Consider the following 26,970-nt stretch of genomic DNA (forward strand, 5'->3'; position numbering starts at 1 on the left):
ATTTACCTTCTCTAGCACTCTAGAGCAGTGAGAATAATTCTAACTTAACTTTCGGAGGGTGTTTGGCCGGTACCACACCGGTACTCCCCACTAGGTTATTCCTTTTCGTTGTGCAGGTGCCATTTGCGAATCGTACGAGGAACGTGTGACTCACTGGTGGTATTATTTCCGGCATCATCAGAACTGTTTCAACTTGGGCTGAATCACTAGCTATAAATAGATGGTGAGTTTGAGAGAAGATGTAAGAGAGCTCCTGTGTGAGATAGCAAAGAATTTCTTCCGTGTGTGCACTAGAGATAGGGAGTTAGAGTGTCTTGTAAATCTTGTCTGAATACAATAGGGTGTTCTCCATTTATTTGTAAGAGAACTAATAAGGTTGTATTTGAGGTTTGGGTTTGTGTGAGAGTGTCTTCAAGTAATTGTTGTAATCTCCAAACTTATAATAAAATTTTAGTTTGTCACCTCCTGTGGACGCAGGCATATTGTTGAACTACGTAAATTTCCTTATGTCATATTTTCTCTTCTCTATTCTTTAACCCAGCATAAATAGATTATTTCACAAATTTTCACCAAAAAAAAAAAAAAAAAAAGTAAAATGTATCTATATATCTCTAAGTCTGACTATTTTTAATAACACCCCATATGTTTTATTATAGTTTAAATTAGAACTATGTGACTTAGGGTTGCTTTAATCACACAACACTAGTCCATTTCTTTGGGAATATTTTCATTGGAATTCACTGCTTATAAAACAATAAGTACGTGATAGAAACTGGAGCAAAGGAAGATACTACAGTAAAAGAGTTGCCATTGTTGTTCTCAAACACTACAATCATCTGACAAATCTTATGAAAATTTTGCAAACATAATTCAACACTCCAATTAGATGGCCAGGAGTCTTGTACTCTACTAGCACTTCCTAATAGTTTTAGCAGAAACATCCAATGTTCAAATCTCCTCCCCTCAATTATCAAATTATTAAAAGAAAAGAAAAAAACTAAAGTAGGCTTGCACTGCGTTTCCAATAGGAGTAACCGAGTAGCCCATGCCCTTTCCTTGGATGCTATATATGTAGAGTCTACGAGGATATGGTTAGAGGAAGAGGAAATTCCTTCTTGTATCACTACACATATACTTATAGATGTAAAACACTTTTTCTGAACACTATAAAATATGTTGTTTGACATGAAAAAAAGAAGAATGGTAAATTGCTTGATACTATCCAACATCACAATCCATAAAATTGATAGACTATATATATATATATATAGTTGGGTTCAAGTTACACCTGATATAATTCTAAGCAATGTTACACTACCAAATAATTTATTATAGAATTCATATTTTGAAAATCCCACCGTTGAATAACATGTTCTATTTGTTTTTAATTTTCATGCCAATTTTCATGTCAATTGGATTTTTTTACTATTTTATCCATAAACTCATTTTTTATGCATTATTTTAAATTACATAAACTCGAATTTAAACAATTAATTGATGACATGGTTATTAATCTTTGATCATCTTGAAATTTTGCAAATATGAAGAATATATGAAGATAATATAATCTAACTGTGGATTTGTTAAAATTCGCATCTAATTACAAAATATTGAATGGTGTAACTTGAACCAAATTATATATATATATATATATGTATGATCCAATATAATTCAACTCCCACATGATATCAATTTTAGGTCAAATGCGGCAATCAACATAACTTTAAGATTGAAAAATATAATAGTATAAAATTAGGTAAAATAGTATTCTTGAATAATTTTATTTTACAATTAAAAACATACTCTTAAAACACTTTTGTATATCAAGTTTAGCTATTGCATCAACTTTGAAACCACTTCGATCGAATCTGAAACCATAGCACATAAAAAAAAAAGTGAAACAAAACTCATTAAATAAAGTAGATAAAGAAGAATATGCTTCTATTTAAAAAAGTAGGTGCTCAAGTCTATAAGAATTATGCATAATGCATAAAAGAAAAGAAAGAAAATATAAAAGCTTATTATGTTTGTGGTACCACTAAGCTCGCCATTGAATAGCCACAGTAAGCAATTAATCATTTATATTAAAGAAGTTTTCAACTAAAGTGACGCTAGAATACTATAACTTTTACAACACAAGTCTTACAAATTGATTACCAATTATAAAAAAGTAATTTAAGCATTTAGTTATTATGTTGTTGAAGTAGCACCAATTACATAAAAAGAAATTCAAATATTTATTTATTAAGTTGTTAAAGTAGCATCATTAGTATTCATTTCTACGTCATTTTGTAAGCTTTTCGTAGTAAAATTGATAATAGGTCATTCTTAGTGCATAAGGTACTGCTTCTATAAGAGTTTGAGAGAGCTAGTTGGATAGTAGGTGATGATGCCGTGAAATCACCAGTGAGCCGCACAATCCACGCTTGCCGCAACTAACAACCTGCAAAGAAAAAGAAAGTGATCTTGCCGTGGGCACCGGTGTGGTGTCGACCAAATACCCTCCGACGATCGAGTTAGAATTGTTCTCAACTCTAGAGTGCTAGAGAGGGTGTTTTTTTGCGTACCTTGATTTGCGAGAGTATTCAAGCTTTTATAGTAGAAGAAAGTTGGTCTTTCCTCCTTGGACTAGAAGTCTTTTCCTTGTAGGACTCTGAAATCCCAAACGTGATGGGCAAATATTTCCTTATAGGGCGAGTTTCTTCATTAAGGCGGATCTTCTAGAATTGCCCTAGCGCGAACTTCCTGATTTTCTGGGATTCCCTCGGATTTTAAACGTGCGCATCAAGCATTTTAAGCGAGGCTAAGCCTTGGGCCCCTGCTTAATGTCGGCCCATGATGAAGAATCCGTCAGGCCCAAATGTTGCACAATTTTTACCCATCAATTGCCCCCTTCACCCTATGGTCCGTCATCATTTTTTTAATGGACGGAGCATTAGGGTGACAGTTAGAAAAATTTAGGGGATGACGATTAAGGTTCATAATGATGACGATTCCAGATGGATCAACCCGTCAGCTGAAGATTCATAAAGTTGACGGTTCCATGAAGGGTACAATCTATTGATGCGTGCTGACAGGTTGTCAACGTTTATTGGGTATGCCACGTGTCAATCTCTGAATGGCCGTTGTATTGGATCGAAGCGTCGCTTCGTCTTCCGTGCATCTCCCATATATATATAAAGCACATCACTCTTCCATTTTTACTATTTTCAACCAGAAATCATTTGTCAGAGCGAAGTCGTCACCCTTGTCAGAGCACTCCGTCGAGGACGAGTATCCGCAGATTACACCAACCGTCAACTATCCTCTACTAAGTGTGGTAAGTACTTACTTTAATATCATAGTCAAGTTACATTTCCGTCCTTGCATTGTTGTTAGGCTTACTACACCCGTCAATACTTTCAAACCCGTCAGTCTTAGGTTTCATCGTCAATTGTAGGAAATGTCTAGTGCGTCAAGTAACCAGTCGGTTGTTCGTGACGGGACGGAATACGAGGATGTATACCCGTCCGGTCATAAAGACCAAGAGAGTCTCGGTGAAGATAGGAGTCCGTCTGCCTCCTCTTCATCCTCAACAAATGAGGATATGGAGATAGTTGAAATAGAGGGTTCTGATGACGACGGGAATCAAGCACTGGAGTCCATTGTAGGTGCTGATGGACTAAGGCAGTTCATCATGTTACCAGAGTGGACAGTGCATAGGTTCACATCCGTCATCAGGGAGAGACATTTCAGCACTTTTAGAACCAACTTCCAAATTCCGGACTACATTTCCATCCGTCTACCCTATGTGTCGGAGAAGTGTTACTATGAAGGGGTAGAAGGTGTTGGAGTATACGAGCAGGCGTTGAAGGCAGGACTTCGGTTCCCGTTCTCTACACTTCATAGGGAACTCTTGCACTATCTGGGGTTGTCCGTCACCCAGATATCTCCGAACGCCTGGAGGGTCTTCATAGCAATGGAGATTCTCTATGGTGCAATGTCGAACGGAGAAAGGAGATTGACGGTTCGTGAGTTTCTTCACTGTTACCGTCCAGACGAGATTGATAGGTCAAGGGGGATGTACAGTTTTGCTAGTCGAAGCCCCTTGTTGAAGGTGATCTTTGAGACCCCAGACTCAAATAGAGACTGGAAGAGTCGTTACTTCTTCCTGGAGGGTGACAGATGGATGAACCGTTCAGGGGAGACGGAGTACATGCCTGTTAACACAACCTGGGGAGTGATAAACCAATCGTGTATGCACCCGTCTCATTTTCGTAATACTTTTCATACCCGTCCATTTTTATGTGTATATCTTGATCGTCTTTCTCTGCAGGTAGACGGCGCCCGCAAGTTAGCCTTGAGGAATTCAGTTTCCTTGAAAAGATTTGCAGAAAAACTAAGCCGGAGGAAAGGACCTGGGCTAAGTTGGTGAATCCGAAGACCATACATTGGTACTGTGACGATCCTGAGCACACTCAAGAGGCTATTAGATACGACGAGCGAGTTCATAGATGTAAGCCCGTCGATTTTACTTTGCCATTTATTTAACTATATTTAGTTTAATTTCATCCGTCATTATTTGCAGAGATGGAAGACGCAAAAAGGAGAGCTTTGATTAAATCTCAAGCCGTCAAGAAGAAGGAATCTGACAAGGTGGTACCAAAGGGGTCGGCTCCAGCCTCGAAGAGGAAGCCGACATCAAAATTTGACCGTCCATTTAAACAACCCAAGATCTCTCTTGAACCAGTTGTTGGCTTGATGGCTGAGGGTGCCAAAACTGTCACCCCAGCTAAGCATGGGACGGGGAAAGGTTTTATGAAGGCCCCAGACTCCAAACAAGAGAGACCTCCTCCCTTCCTCCGTGATGACTCCAAGTTTGCATTGGAGAAGCTGTCGTCTATTATCACGGCGAAAGATTATGAGGACCTAGGAAACCACTCGACGGAGGCTATGGGAGAGACGGGCCTCTTTGCTGTTGCACAAGTAAGTTTTGCCCGTCCATTATGTTTCTTTTTTTCTTTTTATTTAATACATTACGTGACGGGCTCTCTTTTCGTTTGTAGTCCTTGGTCATGATGAAGGGATTACTGGATCGGTGTCTCAATCGTGAGAGTACTTTGGACCAGGTGCGTGCAAAGGCGGAACAGACGGATGAAGAGCTTGGTCAACTCCATAAATGGAGGTCCAATATGGAGAAGAAGCTGGAGCTCTTTGAGAAGGCAAGGAAAGAGCTGGAGCAGAAGACGGACGAGGCGTTGACGGTTTTGGAGAAGAAGGAGAAGGAGATCAAAGAACTGAAGGAAGAGATCCGTCATGCTAAAGAGGTAGCCGTCAAGGAGTACCGCGACTCAGACTCTTTGTTGAGCGAGCTGGCAGACTCTTTTCTGCAAGGCTTTGACGACTCGCTTCGTCAGATCAAGAAGGTCTATCCCGAGCTGGATGTGTCAGTGATCAAAGTTGATGACCAAGGCCAAACTTCTGCTGTTCCCGTCGCTTCCGAAAATACGGAGGACCTCTTTGGAGATGAAACAGCTCAGGGTGACGGAGAATCAGCCTTGCCGAAGGACGTTCCGGATGCCGACTCTAAGAAAGTTGATTGATTTTTTGTAATTTTTGTATTTTGAGGACGGTTTGTTCCTTTTTGTACGTTTGGAGTAGTTTCACGGTAGACTTATCCGTCAATGTGTACTTAAAACATTTATTTCTGTTTTATGTCAGCCTTCACATCGAACAATGTTTTTTCCTTTGACTATGTTTATGCATATTTTCGTTTTTGATTGAGCATTTGCATCCGTGAGGATTTTTCCCTCCGTCTTTCTGTATGGGAATTGTTAATTTGGAAAAACTTACCTTTTGGAGGGTCCGTCCAATCCATGAGCACGTGAACGGGTTGCACCGGTTTTTTGATCCGTCTGCTTTTTGAGAGCTACCATGGGGATCCGTCCATTTTGTGGTAGTTATCTCACTTTTAATTGGATCCGTCTATTAGATGGACTCATGGATATACTATCCGTCTACTTTGTGGGGGTTCTTTTATCGTTGTGGTTATCTGTCCACTTTGTGGCGGTTATATCACCTTTAAATCACCGTCCATTTTCTGGACTTGTAAAAATTTTAACATTTTTGGTGGTCCGTCCACTTTGTGGGCAGTTCTTTTATCGTTGTGGTTATCCGTCCACTTTATGGAGGTTATATCACCTTTAAATCACCGTCCATTTTCTGGACTTGTAAAAATTTTAACATTTTTGGTGGTCCGTCCACTTTGTGGGCAGTTCTTTTATTGTTGCGGTGATCCGTCCACTTTGTGGCGGTTGTATCACCTTTAAATGCACCGTCCATTTTATGGACTTGTAAGAGTTTTCACCGTTTCGGTGATCCGTCCGCTTTGCGGACAATTCTCTTATCGTTGTGGTGATCCGTCCACTTTGTGGCGGTTATATCACCTTTATCTGCACCGTCCATTTTATGGACTTGTAAGAGTTTTCACCGTTTCGGTGATCCGTCCGCTTTGCAGACAGTTCTCTTATCGTTGTGGTGATCCGTCCACTTTGTGGCGGTTATATCACCTTCATCTGCACCGTCCATGTTATGGACTTGTAAGAATTTTTCACCGTTTCGGTGATCCGTCCGCTTCGCAGACATGTTCCTTGTAGCGTACCCATATCCATGCGAAAAAATTAAGTTGTCTGTGAATACTCAAATAAATAAATAAAAAACCAAGTGCCTGCCCCCTTGGGCTTAAAAAGGCACAAAAAGATTGTATCAAAAGTTGGAGAAAACGTCGTAAAAGTTAACAGAAAAATAAATAGGGGAAATTGAAAATCTTTTCTCATATTCTTCTTTTTTCTACTAGTAGTATTTCCGAAGATGCTCTGAGTTCCATGGGTGCTGTAGCTTTCGTCCATCCAATGTGTCGAGGTGGTAGGTGCCCTTCCTTAGCCATGACGTAATCCTGTAGGGTCCTTCCCAGTTGGGGCCGAGTTTTCCTTGTGAGGAGTCTCTGGCGGCACCCATTACCTTCCGTAGTACTAGGTCCCCGACCTTGAAGTCCCTATGCCTTACTTTGTTGTTGTGATGTCTTGCCATGAGATTCTGATAGCGTGCTAGCCTTTGCTCGGCCATCGTTCTGACTTCGTCCAGTAGATCAAGCTGGAGGCGCATAGCTTCTTTGTTCACATCTTCGTCGTAGCTTTCCACCTGGTAGTTGGTGAGTCCCACTTCTGCAGGAATGACAGCTTCTGTCCCATACGCAAGTTGGAACGGTGTTTCTCCAGTGGGTGTTCTTGCTGTGGTCCGGTATGCCCATAGGACACTAGGTAGTTCGTCTGGCCATATGCCTTTTGCTCCTTCAAGACTGGTCTTGATTATCTTGAGTAGGGATCGGTTTGTGACCTCAACCTATCCGTTCGCCTGTGGGTGTGCGGGTGACAAGTAATGATTCCTGATCCCGAGCTCCGCGCAGAAATCTCTGAAAGCATTGTTGTCGAACTGTTTGCCGTTGTCAGAGACCAGTACCCTGGGTATCCCGTACCTGCATATGATGTTTCTCTAGACAAAACTTCGGATATTTTTCTCCATGATGGTGGCTAAGGCTTCTGCCTCGACCCACTTGGTAAAGTAGTCTATGCCGACGACTAGGAATTTTAACTGCCTGACTGCTGTAGGAAGGGGGCCCATAATGTCAAGTCCCCATTGCGCAAACGGCCAAGGTGCCGTCATAGGTGTCAGATCTTCGGACGGCTGCCTAATGAAATTGCTGAACCTCTGGCATTTGTCGCAAGATTGGACATAGGCCTGCGCATCCTTCATCATTGTAGGCCAGTAGTACCCTGCACGGATCAGTTTATGCACCAGTGACCGCGCCCCTGAGTGGTTTCCGCAGATACCCTCGTGCACCTCTCTCATTACATAATTCGCCTCTTCTTTGCACAAACACCTCAGGTATGGTCGAGAGAAACCTCTTTTATATAAGATGTCTTTTATCAGCACGAATCGTGATGCCTGGACCTTCAATTTTCTGGCAGCACCTTTCTCATCCGGTAACACCCCGGCCTTTAGGTAGGCGATCAATGGCGTAGTCCAGTCACCCCCAGAGTCCTCAACCTGCATGTTTGTTTCGTTATCGATTAATGAGGATGTTTGCATGAATGACAATACCTGTTCGGGGACCACTACGAACTCGGCTGATGCAGATTTTGCTAGTTGGTCAGCCCACCCGTTCTCTTCCCTCGGGATTTGAACGAATTCGACTTTGATACTGTTGGTCCGGTACTTCACTTCTTCCAAGTATTTCTTCATTCTATCGTTCTTGCATTCGTAGTCGCCATTGATCTGACTTGTTACCACTTGCGAATCGCAATGGACAATTACGTTCTCCGCTCCTGCGGCTTTTGCGAGGTCTAGTCCCGCCACCAAGGCCTCATACTCTGCCTCGTTGTTGGTTATTGGAAAATCCAGGCGGATCCTGCATCGTATCGTGTCTCCCTGCGGAGTTTGTATTACGACCCCAGCTCCTCCGGCTCGCCTGTTTGAGGACCCGTCTGTGTAGATTTTCCACTGTTCCTTTACTTCTTCCAATTGGTCCTCCCCGAGTGTAAATTCGGCGATGAAGTTAGCTACTGCTTGTCCTTTCATAGCCGTCCGTGGGCGGTACTGAATGTCGAACTCGCTTAGCTCTATTGCCCACAAGGCCATTCTTCCTGCTGCTTCCGGGCTGTTCATAGCTTTCCTTAGTGGCTTGTCTGTTAAGACAATGATTGTGTGTGCCTGGAAGTACGGCTTAAGTCTCCGCGCAGCTATTACTAGTGCGAAAGCCCACTTCTCCATCTGGGGGTACCTCTCCTCTGCACCACGGAGTGCACGGCTGGTAAAATAGACAGGTTTTTGTATCCCTTCCTCCTCCCTTACTAAAGCTGCGCTTACTGCGGCATGCGAGACTGCTAAGTAAAGGTAGAGTTCTTCACCTTGCACGGAAGGACTGAGTAATAGAGGAGATGAGAGATACGCCTTTAAGTCGTTGAAGGCCGCTTGGCACTCATTCGTCCACTCAAATGACTTTCTTAGGGTTCGGAAGAATGGTAAGCACCTGTCTGTTGCCCTTGAGACGAATCTGTTTAGGGCCGCAATCTTTCCATTTAAACTCTGGACTTCCTTGACCGTCCTCGGGGGTTCTAACTCCATTATGACCCGTACCTTCTTCGGGTTGACTTCTATCCCTCTCTGGGACACCATAAAACCCAGGAACTTTCCCGCCGTGACTCCGAACGCGCACTTGCTCGGATTTAGCTTCATGCTGAATGACCGAAGTGTGTTGAATGTTTCTCGGAGGTCGTCTAGATGATCTTTCTCGCGCAGGCTTTTGACTAACATGTCGTCAACGTAAACCTGAACATTCCTGCCTATCTGGTGTGCAAACTCTTGTTCATTAGCCTCTAGTATGTTGCTCCAGCGTTCTTGAGTCCCAAGGGCATTACCTTGTAGCAGAATAATCCCTGGCTGGTGACGAAGGAGGTTTTTTCTTGATCAGATACATCCATCCGGGTTTGGTTGTAGCCCGAGAAGGCGTCTATGAAGCTTAGGAGCTGATGTCTTGCAGTTGAATCCACCAGGGTGTCTATCCGTGGGAGCGGGTAGCTGTCTTTGGTGCAAGCTCTATTGAGGTCTGTGAAGTCTACACACATCCGCCAATTCCCGTTTGCCTTCTTCACCATAACGACGTTCGCCAGCCAGTCGGGATAGTATACTTCTCTGATGAAGCCTGCCCCTAGTAACTTCTGAACTTCCTCGGCTATGGCTTATCCCGCTCCTGGGCGAAGGCTCGTTTCTTTTGCCGGATTGGAGGAAAAGAGGGTGACACATTCAACCTGTGGACCATGACTGATGGGTCAATACCCGGCATGTTTTCATGGTTCCAAGCGAAGACGTCTTGGTTACTTCTTAGGAAAGTTGTGATCGTCTGTCGCACCGGCCAACTGGCTAGCGTGCCGATTTTGGTCGTCCGTTCAGGCCGTGCATCGTCCAGTCTTAATTCTTCTAGTTCTTCAACTGGCTCTGCCGTTACTTTCTATTTCCCGATACACATCGTCTGCTGTTGATCCTCCATTTCTATCACGGCAATATAGCACTCTCGGGCAGCGACTTGATTTCCCAGTAGCTCTCCTACCCCGTACTCCGTCGGGAATTTAATCATTAGGTGGTACGTCGAAGTTACCGCCTTCCAGGCATTGAGAGTTGGTCGGCCGAGGATGGCGTTGTAGGCGAACGAGCAGTCGACCACGAGAAATGTTACTTCCTTGGTGATTTGCTGAGGATAGTCACCTGCGGTCACTGTTACAGTTATTGCGCCCAAAGGGAATATCTTTGCGCCCCCAAATCCTACGAGTGGGGCGTTCGTTGGGGACAATAGTTCCCTGTCAATTCTCATCTGCTGGAATGCTGGATAGTACAGGATGTCCGCTGAGCTGCCGTTGTCGACGAGTACCCGATGCATATTATAATCCCCAATCTGTAGGCTGACCACCAGTGCATCGTCATGAGGATGGTGAAGTCTCCGAGCATCATCCTCTGAAAAGTGTATGACGGGGTAACCTATTCGTGGCATCTTCGGTACGGATCCTGTGAGTTGGACGCTATGAACCGTCCTAAGGTAGGTTTTGCGGGCTATTTTGGAAGACCCGGTTGCAACTGTGCCCCCTATTATCATCCGAATGTCCCCTATTGGTGGTCTGGGGCGCTCGTTCTCCCGTCGTGGGGTCTGCTCTTCCGGTTTGTCGGTCTTTTCCTTGCTGACGAACCTTTGTAACTTTCCCTGTCTGATCAGTGCCTCAATCTGCTGCTTCAGGTCGTAGCAGTTGGCAGTGTCATGCCCATGGTCCCGATGAAAGCGACAATACTTGTCCCTCGGTCTTTTGTTGGGATCTCCTTTCAACTTCCTTGGGAATGTCAATGCTCCTTCATCTTTGATTTGCATCAGTACTTGGTCGATTGGGGCGGTTAATGGGGTGAAATTGGTGAATCTTCCTGTGGGGGTCCTGAAGCGCCTTTCATCACGCTAATCCCCGGTTCTAGCTACCTTTCGCCCCCTATCTTGTCGAGTATCCTCCTGCCTCTCCCTCTTCTTAGGTTTCTCTTCGCGGGCCAACAGTGTGTCTTCTGCATTCATATACTTGGTAGCCCTATAGAGTACTTCCGCCATGGTCTTCGGGTCGTTCTTGTACAAGGAAAACAAGAACTTCCCCTTCCGCAGCCCGCTTGTAAACGCGGCTACCATTATCTTATCATCCGCTTCGTCGATCGAAAGGGCTTCTTTGTTGAAACGGGTTATGTAGGCTTGCAACGTCTCGTCTTCTCGTTGCTTGATGCTCATCAAGCACGCGGTGGACCTCTTGTACCGATGTCCGCCAATGAAGTGGGAGGTGAACTGGGCGCTCAACTCCTTGAAAGTATTGATGGAGTTCGGTGTCAGTCTACCGAACCAAACCCTCGCAGGTCCCTTTAGTGTGGTCGGGAACGCTCTGCACATGATCTCGTCAGGTACCCCCTGAAGGTGCATCAGGGTCTTGAAGGTCTCTAGATGATCAAGGGGGTCTTTGACCCCGTCGTAACTTTCGATCTGAGGCATTCGGAACTTCGGTGGCAGGGGGGATGAGTTGACGGACGCAGTGAATGGTGAGTCGATCCTGTTCACTAAATCGTCGAGGTCGGAGGATACCCGCCCCTTCAGGGCGTTCATCATGACCTCCATCTACTACTTCATCGCCTGCATCTTCACGATGATAGGTGGGGGAGCAAGACCCGTGAGAGACGGAAGGCTCTTGTTTTGCCGCTCCTGTCGGCTTGGGATGTTGCTGTCCTCTGGATTCTCCCGCTCCCATCGCTCGGCACTGTCACCTTCCTGGTTTTGTTCCTGAGGATTAGGTCCTACATCCCTTTGACGTAGTTGTTCCTCCAAATCATGATTCTGCTTTGTGAGTCGTTCGACCGCCGTCATAAGGGTCTGGACCTGCCTTTCCAGTGCGGTAGATCTTGGCGGTTCGTCTCCTTGGGCATTGCTGGTGGTGGCCATTGAACGAGTGAGTACCATGCAACTCTTACGTTCAAGAGGTGATAATCCTTTTCGCGTTCCCTACAGACGGCACCAACTGATGATGCCGTGAAATCACCAGTGAGCCGCACAGTCCACGCTTGCCGCAACTAACAACCTGCAAAGAAAAAGAAAGTGATCTTGCCGTGGGCACCGGTGTGGTGTCGACCAAATATTCTCCGACGATCGAGTTAGAATTGTTCTCAACTCTAGAGTGCTAGAGAGGGTGTTTTTTTGCGTACCTTGATTTGCGAGAGTATTCAAGCTTTTATAGTAGAAGAAAGTTGGTCTTTCCTCCTTGGACTAGAAGTCTTTTCCTTGTAGGACTCTGAAATCCCAAACGTGATGGGCAAATATTTCCTTATAGGGCGAGTTTCTTCATTAAGGCGGATCTTCTAGAATTGCCCTAGCGCGAACTTCCTGATTTTCTGGGATTCCCTCGGATTTTAAACGTGCGCATCAAGCATTTTAAGCGAGGCTAAGCCTTGGGCCCCTACTTAATGTCGGCCCATGATGAAGAATCCGTCAAGCCCAAATGTTGCACAATTTTTACCCATCAGTAGGCATCTGTACTCCCAAATTTGGAAAGCCTGATAAGGCCGATACCCATACTCATACTTGCAATAAATCACTTGGGTGGCCCGAGGGCACTTGCCTGCACAACAAAGTTTGACCTCGAAAATCATCACCAATAACTTACTCTAGTATTAAAAAATTAAGATTAATATTTTTTTTTCAGGTGCCATAACAAGAATTTGTTGTATTTTCACTGTAATAATAGACTTTCACATGTCAAGCATGTAATTTAGAAACCAACAAATTAAATGAAGACACAATATATATATATATATATATATATATATTTATATATATTACTGTTGAGGGCCATTTGTGGAAGCCCAGGCAGGCAGAAAGAAAGCCCAATAATGAGGGCAACAAAGAATTGACAAAATAGATAGCAAAAACCCATTAGGCCCAAGCGGCAGGAATAATGGATCACAAGCCCAATAAATAAATAAATGGGTCTTAAAGAGGCAAGCGGGCTCAAAGAAGCCAGGAAAGAAAGAAATAGCATCCCATGGGCAGTGTATGAGGTAGAAAAGTGAGAAAGGGCCACCGCAGGCCCAAGGTAATGCAAACTAAGAGAGTAAGGGGTTTATGGCAGGCCCATGAACCCCAAAGATAAGAATAAGGTTATTGGGCCGGGGAAGGCCAATGAAGTTAGTAAAAAGCTCATGGGAGTGTGGAATTAGCAAACGGGCCGAGGAAGCCCAAAGAAAGCAATCGGGCCGTGGATGCTCAAGGGAAAGCCCAAAGGGACATAGGAGCCCATAAGTAAAAGCAAAATAGTGCCCATGACAGGCCACTGAGAAAAGGGATAAATGGCTGGCCCAAAAGAGGTCCAGCAGGATTAAGTTATTACGGCAGGAATAACAGTTCAATGTTGCAGGAAATAAAGAAAATCAAGAGTGGACCAAAGAAATGTAAGGCCCATCATCAGACAAAGCCCAGCTCTTGAATGGAGCGGGAAACCAAAGAAAAGCCCACATGAAAGGTCAGAAAACACAGACGGAGAGTCTCTAGATCACGGCAGACGCATGAGCAGCAGGCATACTCTTGGACATATCTGAAAGGAAAACACGCGCAAGGCCCAGGCACCACTAGCCTATACCTAGCCAATATAGGACGTGGTGGGGCCATGGGCCAGAGGTAAGAGGTAAGGGGGGTATGGTTTGGTGGTGGGGAGAGGGGAAAAGATCTATTTGCGGCTCCTGCCCAAGCCCTTTTGGGAGGTACGTCCTGCTGGGATGACAGACCACCCAAAAGAGGCAAGTTTGAGGGGGAACCGTTGGGTGCAGGCCTTGAGAGTAGAGAGAGAAAGCATTTATACCATGGCAGGAAAGAAGTGCTACGGTAGACGGAGAAATGAAACCTGCCTCTGTCTGGCAAGAGTGAGTGGCACACACCTCTGGTGGTCGGCAAGTACGCCCAGACCAGACAAAGGCGGTTAAGGGGCAAAATGGTAAAACCTTGGTCACGACAGGCACTAAAAAAAGGCTCTTGCCATGCCCTGAAAGGAGGACGGAAAAAAACAGAGCATTTACGGAGTAAGAAAGAAAAACAGAGTAAAAAGAAGAGAAAAAAAGATAAGAAAGAAAAACAGAGAAGAAAAGAGAGGAAACTAAGGAAAAAAGAGAGAGATAGTTCAATGGGCATGCACCAGTAGATCGTTTTCTCTCTCTCCCCCTTCAAATCCTGCTTTCTTCCAAAACGTAACAAGGATTATTTGTGGGCAATAACCATTCAGGTCCGACTCCCTCAAAGCCATTAATCCCCATGGCAGGATCTTTTTCCTGGGAGATTATTTGCAATGAGAAGAGGCGCTCTCCCCTCTTTGGCCTTGCTTCGGCAGACTAAACTTAAAACTTGATTTATGCCCATTTGATTAGTTCGTATTATTTTCTTCCTCCTTTAGTTTTCTCTATGCAATGACATTATCACAACTGTAATCATGCTTTATACTTTATAAATAGGGATTATATAACCATTTATTTAAATAGTCAAAATACTCTGTTTTGATTATTATTATTCTATCTGCCTGCCGTAACTCGTCTGAAACAGTTTTGCTTGCCGTAAGCTTACTCCTGGCAGACAAGGCATAAGTTTGTGCACAAACCGGCCCAAGTTGAGTTAAAATTGGACCGGCCCCAACTCCCTTACTCAGAAAACATCAGGGCCCATTACCGCAGGAGGCAGCCCAGTCCAATACGCAACTACACAAAAAAGGCCCCTACAATTACCAAATCCAAAACTCGAGCTAGCTGGATTTTATGTATAAACTAGTTGCTAATCCCGTGCAATGCATGGGAAATCATACTTTTGCTTTGAATTTATTAAATTTTATTAGAATGAAAAAAAGTATATTTACTATCTACTTGATTATCAATTATTTTGATTATAAATTATTAAGCAACAAAATTTGAGTAAAAGATCAAAATCAATGCCTAGGAATTCAGTTTATTTTTTTAATAGGTTATACCTAGGAATCATAGCCCTCATTAATCTCAAGAACTAATAACAACATGAAACAAAAAAAAAAACAAAAAAAAAACCATATTATAGAAATTTATAGATATTCACCAAATGTTCATTTTGTAATCTATGACTATTAAAATAGGGAAAACCCTCGTTACTCCCTACATGAATAGATCAAAACATATAAAAGAAAATAATTGAAGTAATTTCAAATTTCTCTAAGACATTTTGTCAAACACCTTTAATGGTAATGATGAGGCTAAACTCTCTTCATGTCTAAAAGGTTCTAGAAGTCTCAATTATTAGGGCTTGTTTGGTAGGAGAATTTTAATAATGTTATTGTTGTTTTATGGAAATATGTGTGAATGAAAAAGTGTGTGAAAATACATATAATATTGTTTAAATACTAAAAACTATTATTTAAGCAACAATAACAAACACACCCTATATGTTATGTGAGGGCAAATATAAAATTTAAATGACAAATTGTAGACATGAAGTTGTAAACTAAATAACTGAATTCTTTTGATTGGAGTACTTAGATTTTGAATATATTTAAATATTTATTAATTAGAGTTCATATAATTTGTTTAAAATACTTAAAATTATATGTGCATATATTTTAACTAATATACCTGTCTATTAGTACTTAAATTTCAGCATTAATAATAATAATAATAAATGTGGTGATATAAAAAAGGGACTTGGATGATAACAATAAAAAACTAATAATAACAAATGAAAGCATGTATAATTGAAATTAAAAATTTCAAAAAGTTGTTTCAAGTTTCAAAACACTACAGCAAATTCACATGAGATGTTAGGTGGCTCGTAAACCAAAAGCCCACAACTACCACATAATATAAAAGAAAAATAAAGGATGGTAGTACAACTCAAAACATGAGAAGAAGGAGATGAAATAGAAAGGTAGGGTAGACGGAGAAAACTTGAGTAGTATAGGGAGATGACCAGCGACGTGAGATGACAACAGGAAAAAAGTGATAACAATGGCAACAATGTGAGTTCTGCCACTAATTTTTTTTTTTTTATTTAACTTTTTCACTTTCGGAAATTTCTGTCATGTACGGCACATTATCGACCTCCTTAGTTGTGGCTAGTGAGTAAGGAGCCAACAAAGCTGATGTGGCATTCTCTCGAGAGATTAATAAATTAAGATTCAAAAGTTTCAGTTATATAGTATTTATTATAGATCTGTCCTGAGGAAGAAGATGTCTATTGGTTTGTGGGTATGGTGGGTTTTGATTGAGGAATCTATAGGTATGGTGGGTATGGTGTCTTTAGATGCTTTGCTGTTGGTTTGCCATGGGTCTGATCGTTGGGGGAGTTGGTAGAGAGGGAGCATAGAAGAGCGTTGGGTTGGGGGAGCTGGTAGAAGGAGAGAAGGCAAGGCGTGCATTTTGGAGAAAGAGAAGGCAGAGCATCGGGTTCGGGTTTTAGAAAAGTTTTATTATTATTATTATTTTTTTTTAATATTGTGCTAACATGGAAAATTGTGAGAGTTTTAGAAGTTTCGGTTTTATATAAATATATAGATGACATCTCAATCCTCTTTCATTCTTTCAAACCATTAAAGTAAACAATCTACAAAATCAATGAAAAACTTAAGGGTCCGCTCATTCTCTACAGTGCAATGATGCAAGCCTTGTTGAGCCTTTGGCCACACTTGGTCGTCTCGATGCATAATGTTATCTCTAACACATACTAACACATTCTGCAAAGAAGATAACAGAAGATTTTTAGCCATTTTTTTACAATGTGCGACATTTACATCAAGGCAATTATAAACTAGTCCTTTAACATTGTCAAGTTCAAAGGGAATTGGAAGTGGGTTTGAAAGTGAAGGATAGGAAGAAGTAGAGACAAGATTATTAGCTTGCACTTCAAGGAGAATAAGGATAAGTAAATCTATCATTGTCACCATGAGTTTTCTCATAAATTTCCTAGCCATCAATTCTTTCCAACCTTATAAGTTTTCTTATTTATGAAGTTAAATTCATAATGACTTAAACCCTTCTCCTTTACATGCAACAAAATTATTATACATATTTGATACAAATATAATGGATAAAGTTTGACTATAAACTAATTTGTAACCAATAGCTAATACGTCTACTAAAAAAACTAATATGACTACATATTTTGAAAATCTAATTGTTAGATAGCATATTCTTTATATTTTTAACAAACATATCAAATTTTGTGATAATCGGGAGTTATTTACTACTCAATTTATTTTTTATTTTTTTGTTCATAATTTTATACTACAAAACTTAAAATTTAAACATTTAATTGATGACATAGCTATTCATTTTTGATTTTATGAAAATTTTAAAAGCATAGAGGTTATAAGAAAAAAATGTAATCTAATTGTGGATTTGTCAAAATTTACATACGATAAAAATATATTGAGTGAAGTTGTAGCCACTAGCTACAAACTAAATTGTAGCCAAACTTTGTCCAATTATAATATAATTTATAAATTCAATTTATTCTAATTTTTTTTATCAAATACGTACTAATTAATAATTATGATTTTTTGAAGTATAAGCATATATATATATAATGAGCATTTTCAAGTTAAATGGTCTCTAGTCTAAGGATGTGTTTGTTTGGAGGTGAAATATGGTGGATGGAAAACTTTGGAGAGAAAATGGGAAGGAAAACTTTTTTAGAGTGTGTTTGGTTGGGTGAGCAGGAAGGAAAATAAATGGTGGGATCTAGGTGTTTTCTCTCCGAACCCACCAAAAAGTTTTCTCCCCAAAATGAAGAGAAAATTGAAAGGAGAAATTGGGCATCATTTTTGGTCGAAAATGTCCATATGCAATTGCACATGGGCTTCATCCACTTGCTTTTCTTCACACTTTTTTTTTTCTTTTTTTTTTTTTTTTCCCTCTGGGCGTTGCATGCCTCCTCTCCTCCTTCTTCTTCTTCTTCTTTCTTCTTTTTTTTTTTTTGGATTTACTAGGCATGCTCGTTGCCTGCCTCTTCTTCTTTCTTTTTTTTTTTTTTTTCTTTTGATTTTGATTTTGATTTACTCGGCAGGCTTGTCTAGTACTCTTTCTTTTTCTTTTGCTTTCATTTATGTTTTTTTTTGTTTTTTTTTTTGTTTAGATGTGATTTTTTTATGGACATGATTTTTTTTTTTTTTTGGTTGTTTGTCACTTTTTTGGTTTTAATTGGGCATCATTTTTTAATTAGGGTATATGCGTAAATTTATACAAACTCACTTTTTCCATCCCTCCATTTTTCCACTCCCAGCCAAACAAAAAGGAAAAAATTAAAATCTTTTCTATCCTCCCACTTTTTCACCATTCCAACCAAACGGACCCTAAGTAATGTTTTTTGGCAAGGTTAAATAACTTTATGGACAAAGTTTAGTTACAAAATTAATTATATCCTTAGGCTACAACCTTATTCAATATTCTTTTATTGGAGGTGAATTTTGAAAAATCCATCATTGGATTATATCTTCTTTTTATATCCTCCATGCTTGCAAAAATTTCTAAAAAATTAAAGATCAATAGCCATGTTATCAATAAATTATTTAAATTGCAAGTTTTTGTAGTTTAAAATTATGTATAAAATATAAACTTATAAATCATATAGTAAATAATATCTGATTGACACAAAATTTGACATGTGTATTAAGAACGTAAATAACATACAATTCAATGGTTGGATTTTTAAAATATATTGTAATGTTTATTTTATTGACTAAGGTTTTTGTAACTAAACTTTGTTCTAATTTTATAATAGTTTTTATTTTAGCATGTGACTTTTCAAAGAAAGTACCACATTTTAGCCAATCAAGCCCAAAATTCACTCACATCAGGCTACTTATGCAAAATTGTGTAAAAATACATAGTTGCTACAATAGCTATGTAAATTTACACTGGCTCTATTCATTTTGCAGTTAATTTTTTTTATTCTTTTCTTACGTATCTCAAGGATAGAGGAAGAAAATGAATGGTGGTTATTGACTTTAGGGCTTTAAACAAGCCGAGCTTTACTGAGTAATGCATATTCAATATATGGAGTTCATAGCATCCTATTATTCATTAACAAAAAGACAACATATACGGTCTTTATATATGGAAGTTATTACTAAAATACTTGTGTTTATAGAGAAGGAAATTTATAGGGTGAAAAAAATTGATAGTTGAACATTATGATGGTAAGTTTGATTGGATTAGGAAAAATAAACTCGATCTTGTTAAAATATATGACTATGTATGGAAGAAATTGTTTTTTTTTTTTTTTTTTTTTTTGAGTTTCTACTTATGGCGTCCTCACGTGATGATTGCTCTTTAACATTAGACCAAGACGTTAATTGATTTTTGGTGTAGGTGTGGATCAAATTTCAAATCTCTTATTCTACTATAAAAGACTTTACCAATTAAGCTAATGGGAAGAAATTATGTCAAACCAGTACTTTTTTTTTTTTTGGTTGAGAAAAGTGTCAAACCATTACTTAAACAAGCCTAAATGTTATATGGCACATTTTTTGTAACCAAATTTTTATTTAATTGGAGAGCCATCTAAATGTCTCTTGGTTTCTTTTATGAGCTTTCAAAACAACTATTATGTGTAGTTAGTGGTTAGCATTTAGTAAAAGTCATCTACACTATTAAGGGATATCCACTTTAATATGTGAAGAGATACCAGCCAAAAGACACATATTTTATTTTATAATGAAAAATGATCCCTTAAACTAGAAAGGCTTGAGGTCTCATAACATAATCAAATGACGTTGTCTTGCTGGTTATGTTTTGCAGCAATAATTTGAGATTTTTTAATGTCAAAAAAGTGATTATTGTAAATTATGAGGTGACATTAGAAGCCAACAAAATAAATCAGCTTATTAAGGATGACAATAGGGAGGGATGGTATATATTGGACCATGGGTAGCTCATCCTCCCTTGGGGCAGGAAACCCCATGTAGGGTGGGAGCAAAGGTAGGTTAGGGTGGTGTGGGGCAGAGACTGTTAAGAAATGGATTATTTTATAGTGGCATTAATCAACTTCAAAAAATTAACTATTGTAAAAGCTTAATCCAAACTCCAATAAACCATTGTAAAAGCTTTGCTTGATCTAATTGAAGCACTTACGTATTATATAATTCTTCAAATTCAATTATATCGAGTGTAGAAAGAATTAGTCAAGTTAGAACAAATCTGAGAAACTAGTAAATGAATCGAAGTAAAATCTCAAAATCTTCTCGGAAAACATTGATCTTGTCAAAAATTTCTCATCGCCTAAAAAATTTTATCTGCAAATAGACAGAATGACTAAATTAATGCCTAATTTGTGAATTGCACAATTTGAGGTCATTTTGAATTTGTTACTTTTATTTTAAAACTAGTTTGGAAATGTTTGAATTTTACTCCCTTAACATTTTAGAATTTAAATTTTACTTCATAAATTTTAGAGGTGTTTGAATTTTATAAAAATACGAATAAATTGCTGAAGATTCTCTTAAATTTAAGAAGATTTTAGCTGTGAACCACAAGTGGGGAATACCGACAAATGAAGCTGAGACCCACACACTAAATCTAGAAGACCTGACAATCATTCTATCCTTTTGTCTGTAACCAATTTTCTCCTTGTGGTAATGGACTTTGGGCAGTTGTGAGGCTTCTTGTTCCACCTAACATCAGTGTGTTTAGTAGCACACTTCAGTTATCAGTGACTTTTCTTTTTACTTTTCCCCTCTACCAGGCTGCCACTTCGTCCACTCCATATTCCAGAACATACCAATGTACTATATTTCCTCCCCCCTCCCTCCGCCCCTGTTTAGCACACTTTAGTGATCAGTATGTTTGGTAGCACACTTATCAGTTTCTTTGGTAGCATACTTCAGTTATCAGTGTGTTTGGTAGCACACTTCAGTTATCAGTGTGTTTGGTAGCACACGTCAGTTAGCACACTGCAGTTATCAGGGTCTTTGGTAGCACACTGCAGTTATCAGGGTCTTTGGTAGCACACTTCAGTTAGTTCAGTCTCTCATCTACAACTATAAAACATCAGTATCATTTCACACTGCAGTTATCAGGGTCTTTGGTAGCACACTTCAGTTAGTTCAGTCTGTCATCTGCAACTATAAAACATCAGTATCATTTCTCACCCTCTCATTTCTATCCCACCATTCCATCACACAGACTTTGAAACCTACCTTGAGGAAAATCATATGTACTGATTCTGAAGTGAAGTTCCAAAAAGTTTCGTGGAAAAAGAAAAAATGGGTGCTGTTAGAATCTTTGCAATCTTTTTTTCAAGCTCTCTCTGCCTCTACATTGTCTTGGCTCTAATCCGGGTCGTTCACAAACTATGGTGGACTCCTATTCGCATACAACATCAAATGCGTTCACAGGGAATCACAGGTCTTCCTTACAGATTCGTCGGTGGAAGCACCAAAGAAATTTTGAACATGAAAAAAGAAGCCTTGAGTAGGCCAATGGGTTTATCACATGACTTATTGTCCAGAGTTCAGCCTCATGTTCATTCATGGGTCAACAAATATGGTAAAAAAAAAAAAAAAAGAACTCCAACTATGTACGTTTTACTAAATTTGATCATTTTTCATTTTCTTACATTCCCCCTCTCTTCGGTGCAGGGAAGAATTTTCTTCAATGGTATGGCACTCAACCTCAACTGGTCATTACAGAACCAGAGCTTATCAAAGAGATACTGAACAATAAAGACAAAGCTTATCCGAAGGAAGCGGCTGTAGGCTATATGAAGAAGCTCTTCGGAGATGGGCTTTCGGCATCTGAAGGTGAAAAATGGGCAAAGATGAAGAAATTGGCCAATCATGCCTTCCATGCCGAGAGCCTGAAAGTAATCTTATACTACCCCTCCTTTGTTTTTGTTTCTACTTTTACTAAACTTACCCTCTATGCCTTATTTTAGTCATACTTAATCGGAAGCATTTAGATTTTGTGTTTATGAATTATTGATTCAAGATATTTGAAGTTTGATTACATGTGGGGAATATATTAAGCATCCCACAATATCTATCCAAAAGATAATATCTCATTTTAATTTATTTTAAATGTTATCTTTTTAAGGAAGAAATTAGATACTTAGAGCCCGTTTGGATACAGCTGAAAACTGAAAATTGAAACTGAAAACTGAAAAACACTATAGCAAAATAATTTTTAAATGTGTAAATAGTACCGTGGGATCCATTTTTAATGAAAAAGTTGCTGAAAAGTGAAATTTGTGAGTCTGTGAACAATACACGATGTGCACTAATTGGCCCAAAAAAAATTTGAAAAGTCAAACTTTGCGGCTACTATTCATTGAACAGTGCATGAACAGTAGCCACAATCTCAAAAACGCATGGAAAAAAAAAAAAACAAACAAACAAAATGCAGACGCAGACGCAATCAGCCCAATCCAAATGTAGCTTTGGCATTTTGGTTTTTTTTTTTGGAAAAAGTTTTCCAAACATTTATATGTGTATACATATGAGTATTTATTTACTTATAATGTAACATGTGAATATTAACGTTAAAGAATATTTACAATCAAAGCATGTAGGATATATACATAAATAACATGTGAGGAAACATGCAATTAGAGAAATAGTATGTAATATCATGTGAGTATTTATTAATTAGATAGATAGCATGTGAATACTAACTAAATTATAACACAAAAATAAAAAGAGTGAGTTGGAAAAGTAGCACCTTGTTGTCATCCATAATTTTCTCATTTTTACCATGCCAAAAAAAAAAAAATGACAATAAAAATGTGTTAGTGCCAAACCAAAGTAGTAAAATTTTAAATAGGCTTTTTTCATGCGTGGCAAAACAACCTTAATTGTAGGATTCAACTTTCTCTCAACTTTTGCTTTTCTATATAGTAAATAATATGATATATGATATGATATGATATGATATGATATCATTTACAAAAAGCATACACCACATGCCTTCCTCTTGGATCGATTTGGTAAGTTCATCCATCACTACTGCAAAGAGATATGAATTTAATGTTGATCCTTGATGCAAACCTATAAGAATAGGAAACTTGTGATTCCTCCAATTGTTATCGCACTAATTATATCTCCATCATAAATATCCTTAATCAACTTAATATACTTCATAGGAACTAATTACTTTCCAAAACCCACTTCATAACCTCTCTAGGGACCCTACCATATAGTTTCTCTTTACGAGCCTCTTTATATTTTACCATTAGATGTCTAAGTAAGAAAATAGCTTAAATGGTAGATCGTCTTAGCATGAAATCAAACTGATTCTCCTATATTGTTGTTTCATGCCTTAACCTACGTTCAATCACTCTTTCCCAAAGTTTTATAGTGTAACTCATAAGTTTAATTCCATGCTAATTTGTACAGTTTTGATGATCCTCTTGTTCTTATAAATAGATATTGTTTTTAATTGTAACTAAACTCAATAACAAACTAGCTTATTAAATTATTAATAACTTAGTTTGAATTGTTAGAAGAGGTTCAATTTTGAATGCAGAATATGACTCCAGCAATGATCACAAGTGCGGAGGAAATGCTAGAACGGTGGAAACATCATGAAGGCAAAGAGATCGAGGTATTCGAAGAAATTAGACTATATACATCAGAAGTGATTTCCAAGACTGCTTTTGGGAGTAGTTACGTAGAAGGGAAGAAGATTTTTCAGATGTTGATGAAATTGGCCTCGTTAACAGCCATCAATGGTTACAAACTCAGGTTTCCCGGCATCAGGTAAAGTCCTAGTAAACTAGGGTTTCCTAGCATCAGATAAAGTCCTTTTAGCTAAACATTAAGCATTTGTCTATTTTTACAGTAAAATTTATAAAACAAAAGATGAAATTGAATCGGAGGAGCTTGAAAAAGATATACACGACTCTATATTAGAGATAATTAAGAAAAGAGAAATGAAGGTAATGACTAGAGAGTTCGGCAGCAGTACTGGGGGTGATTTTCTTGATTTACTTTTAAAGGCTCATCATGATGCCAATGTTGACCGAAGGATTTCAGTACAAGATATAGTGGATGAGTGCAAGACATTTTACATTGCTGGACAAGAAACCACTACTACTTTACTTACATGGACTCTATTTCTTCTGGCAATCCACCCTGATTGGCAAGAGAAAGCAAGAAAGGAGGTGCTCGATTTTTTTGGCCAACAAAATCCAACTCCAGATGGCATCACAAAACTCAAGACCGTAAGATTTTCTAAAAATCATATCAATTACTTGTTCTATATCACTTTAACACCTTGAACACACTCAGTTTTTATATAGCACACTCACTCAGTTAAACACTTGCATACACACCCCAGTCCCTGGAAACTTATACACTCACTATTATCACTCATGCACTTGCTTCACACACAGGCACCATCTCCCCCTTTTAAGACTTGCTTCAAGTCGGTAAAGCCAGCGATTTCGAAGCTTCTAAATTCCTCTTTTATTGCCAGTAAATTTTTTCTTATCCAAACTTCCATAAGAATCAGTGGTGGTGATTTTTTACTCAGAACAGCTTGTAGAAGAATATAGAAATCTAGATGGTGTTTTTACCAAGTGTGGGCAATGATGGGAGAGAAAAATTTCTAGAGAGACAGAGAGGCACTAATAAGATTTTTAACATTGCAAATATTAAATTCTAATTTTTTCGATATTCTTTCATATGCAGATGAGCATGATCATCAATGAGACTTTGAGGTTATATACTCCTACACTTTCAGTACTAAGAATAGTTGAAAGGGAAGCTAGACTGGGGAAGCTCATTCTTCCAGCTAATCTATCATTGTACATCCCACCTCTTGCACTTCATCATGACCCTCAAATATGGGGAGAGGACGTGCATCTTTTCAAACCAGAGAGATTCTCAGAAGGTGTTGCCAAGGCTACTAACAACAACATAGCTGCTTTTTTTCCCTTTGGAATGGGACCTCGGACTTGTGTGGGTATGAACTTTGCCACCAATGAAGCAAAGATTGCTCTTTCAATGATTCTACAACGCTATTCCTTCACCATATCCCCAGCCTATGTCCACTCACCAGTTCAACATTTTACCCTTCGTCCACAACATGGAATTCAAGTGCTGCTACACCCATTGTGAGGACCGGCCAGAATTAGCAATAAAATGTGCACTTGGTGCACGGCACATCTTGGGATTTGTAGCCTTTCTCTTTCAGTTGTTAGTTAGCTTGGGATTTGATGGCTTGGAAGAAATATGAAAAATAAATGAAGTCACGGTTTCGGTTCAAAAATAGGATATGTGTAAATCTGTGTACTAGTTGCAGCTCTACGTTATATATATGAATAAATATCACTTTGTAATTGTGGTATGATGTGTAAATTGTTCTTTAAATTTTATGGAAGATAATTTTTTCTCCCTAAAAATTTTTTAAAAAAATTATTTTTCATCTATCCAACTTTTCAAATATTTCATTTTAACATTTTGAGTGTGTTTAATTAATATTATTTCTTGTTTAACTAAAACTTGTTTAATAGGCCTTTATTAGGCTCCCTAATTAAGATTACAAAAATCCACTTGTATAACAAACTTAATAAAATCGCATTAGATCAACAATTGAATCCACAATTCTCGATTGATCGAGGATGTACTAATATTCTAGAAACATCATTTTCTTCAACAGATCTTAGTCTTCATATTGAACTCACAAATACACATCAAAGACTCAACCCGTTCATATTTTCATTTTAATTAATAATAGACTTCCACATGTCAAGCATGTAATAGGATTTGTAGTCTTTTTCTTTCTGTTGTTAGCTAAGGATTTGGTAGCTTGGAAGAAAAAAGAAAAAAAAATGAAGTCACGGTTGGGATGTGCGTTAAACATGTGTGCTAGTTGCAGAGCCACGTATGATGAATAAATTGTTCCTTATATTTTGTGACCACACTCAGCTCCAACCCCGTGACTCTTCTACTCTAGATATCGTTGCACAAACTCCCTGCTCGTGGCTCCAAGAACCTCTTGAAAATTTGATCTCTATAATAAACCTTGGGATGGCTTTACGGCTTCAACCATGATCTATACTATGGCTGCAACAACGCTGTAACCGTATTGATTTTTCTCTATTTTCTTTTGAAACCATGGGTGGAGGCTATATGATTCTCTCTAAATAACTCAAGTTATTAGCGTTTACAATCTCACTAAAACTTGTTTACCGGGCCTTTATGTAGGCTTCCCAATTAAGATTACAAAAGCCCACTTGTATAGCAAACATAATAAAATCACGTTAAATCAACAATTGAATCTACAATTCTCGATTGATCGGGGATGTACCAATATTCTAGAAACATCATTTTCTTCAACTGATCTTAGGTCTTGATCTCGAACTCACAAATACACATCAAAGACTCAACATGTTCATATTTTCATTTTAATTAATAATAGACTTCCACATGTCAAGCATGTAATTTTTAGAAACCAAAAAAAAAGAAAGTAAAATGTATCTATATATCTCTAAATGTGACTATTTTTAATAACACCCCATATGTTTTACTATAGTTTAAATTAGAACTATGTGACTTAGGATTGCTTTAATCCCACAACTTTAGTCCATTTCTTTTGGAATATTTTCATTGGAATTCACTGCTTATAAAATAATATGTGATAGAAACTGGAGCAGAGGAAGATACTATAGAAAGAGAGTTGCTATTGGTGTTCTCAACACTACAATCATCTGACAAATCTTATGAAAGTTTTGCACACATTATTCAACACTCCAACTAGATGGCCAAGAGTCTTGTCCTCTACTAGCACTTCTTAATTTTTTAATAGAAACATCCAATGTTCAAATATTCTCTCCCTAATGATCAAATTATCAAAAGAAAAGAAAAAGACTAAAGT

At 38.9% G+C, this 26,970-nt stretch overlaps 4 protein-coding genes across 4 annotated transcripts; 1 reads left to right on the forward strand and 3 right to left on the reverse strand.

Moving 5' to 3' along the window:
* Nucleotides 1-6,831: 6,831 nt before the first annotated feature.
* LOC126719934 (uncharacterized) lies at nt 6,832-9,692 on the reverse strand. Its single transcript, XM_050422433.1, has 3 exons — nt 9,456-9,692; nt 7,537-9,384; nt 6,832-7,380 (listed from the first exon to the last, which is right to left on the reverse strand). Exons 1-3 carry the CDS (start codon nt 9,690-9,692, stop codon nt 6,832-6,834), a joined length of 2,634 nt encoding a protein of 877 aa, XP_050278390.1.
* Nucleotides 9,693-10,045: 353 nt separating this feature from the next.
* Nucleotides 10,046-10,951, reverse strand: LOC126719935 (uncharacterized). Its single transcript, XM_050422434.1, has one exon. The coding sequence runs from the start codon at nt 10,949-10,951 to the stop codon at nt 10,046-10,048; it is 906 nt and encodes a 301-aa protein (XP_050278391.1).
* Nucleotides 10,952-11,032: 81 nt separating this feature from the next.
* LOC126719936 (uncharacterized) lies at nt 11,033-11,725 on the reverse strand. The gene has a single exon (XM_050422435.1). The coding sequence runs from the start codon at nt 11,723-11,725 to the stop codon at nt 11,033-11,035; it is 693 nt and encodes a 230-aa protein (XP_050278392.1).
* A 9,442-nt stretch (nt 11,726-21,167) lies between these two features.
* On the forward strand, nt 21,168-25,495 carry LOC126718871 (cytochrome P450 CYP749A22-like). The gene is made up of 5 exons (XM_050421233.1): nt 21,168-21,642; nt 21,735-21,958; nt 23,617-23,849; nt 23,932-24,313; nt 24,783-25,495. The coding sequence occupies exons 1-5, from the start codon at nt 21,360-21,362 to the stop codon at nt 25,209-25,211; spliced, it is 1,551 nt and encodes a 516-aa protein (XP_050277190.1). The 5' UTR covers nt 21,168-21,359; the 3' UTR covers nt 25,212-25,495.
* Nucleotides 25,496-26,970: the final 1,475 nt, after the last annotated feature.

This window comes from Quercus robur, chromosome 3 (genome assembly GCF_932294415.1).
Source record: "Quercus robur chromosome 3, dhQueRobu3.1, whole genome shotgun sequence".
Classification (NCBI taxonomy): Eukaryota; Viridiplantae; Streptophyta; class Magnoliopsida; order Fagales; family Fagaceae; genus Quercus; species Quercus robur.

Bases quoted from the DNA above. Each gene is read 5' to 3' on its own strand.
- LOC126719934 (XM_050422433.1), bottom strand. From the start codon at position 9,692: ATGGTGAAGAAGGCAAACGGGAATTGGCGGATGTGTGTAGACTTCACA. The intron at 9,385-9,455 runs GTAATGCCCTTG...TTTGCACACCAG, and splicing joins AGGGATTATTCTGCTACAAG to ATAGGCAGGAATGTTCAGGT. The intron at 7,381-7,536 runs GTCTAGAGAAAC...GCGAACGGATAG, and splicing joins AGAAAAATATCCGAAGTTTT to GTTGAGGTCACAAACCGATC.
- LOC126719935 (XM_050422434.1), bottom strand. From the start codon at position 10,951: ATGCAAATCAAAGATGAAGGAGCATTGACATTCCCAAGGAAGTTGAAA.
- LOC126719936 (XM_050422435.1), bottom strand. From the start codon at position 11,725: ATGGAGGTCATGATGAACGCCCTGAAGGGGCGGGTATCCTCCGACCTC.
- LOC126718871 (XM_050421233.1), top strand. From the start codon at position 21,360: ATGGGTGCTGTTAGAATCTTTGCAATCTTTTTTTCAAGCTCTCTCTGC. The intron at 21,643-21,734 runs GTAAAAAAAAAA...TCTTCGGTGCAG, and splicing joins TTCATGGGTCAACAAATATG to GGAAGAATTTTCTTCAATGG. The intron at 24,314-24,782 runs GTAAGATTTTCT...TTTCATATGCAG, and splicing joins GCATCACAAAACTCAAGACC to ATGAGCATGATCATCAATGA.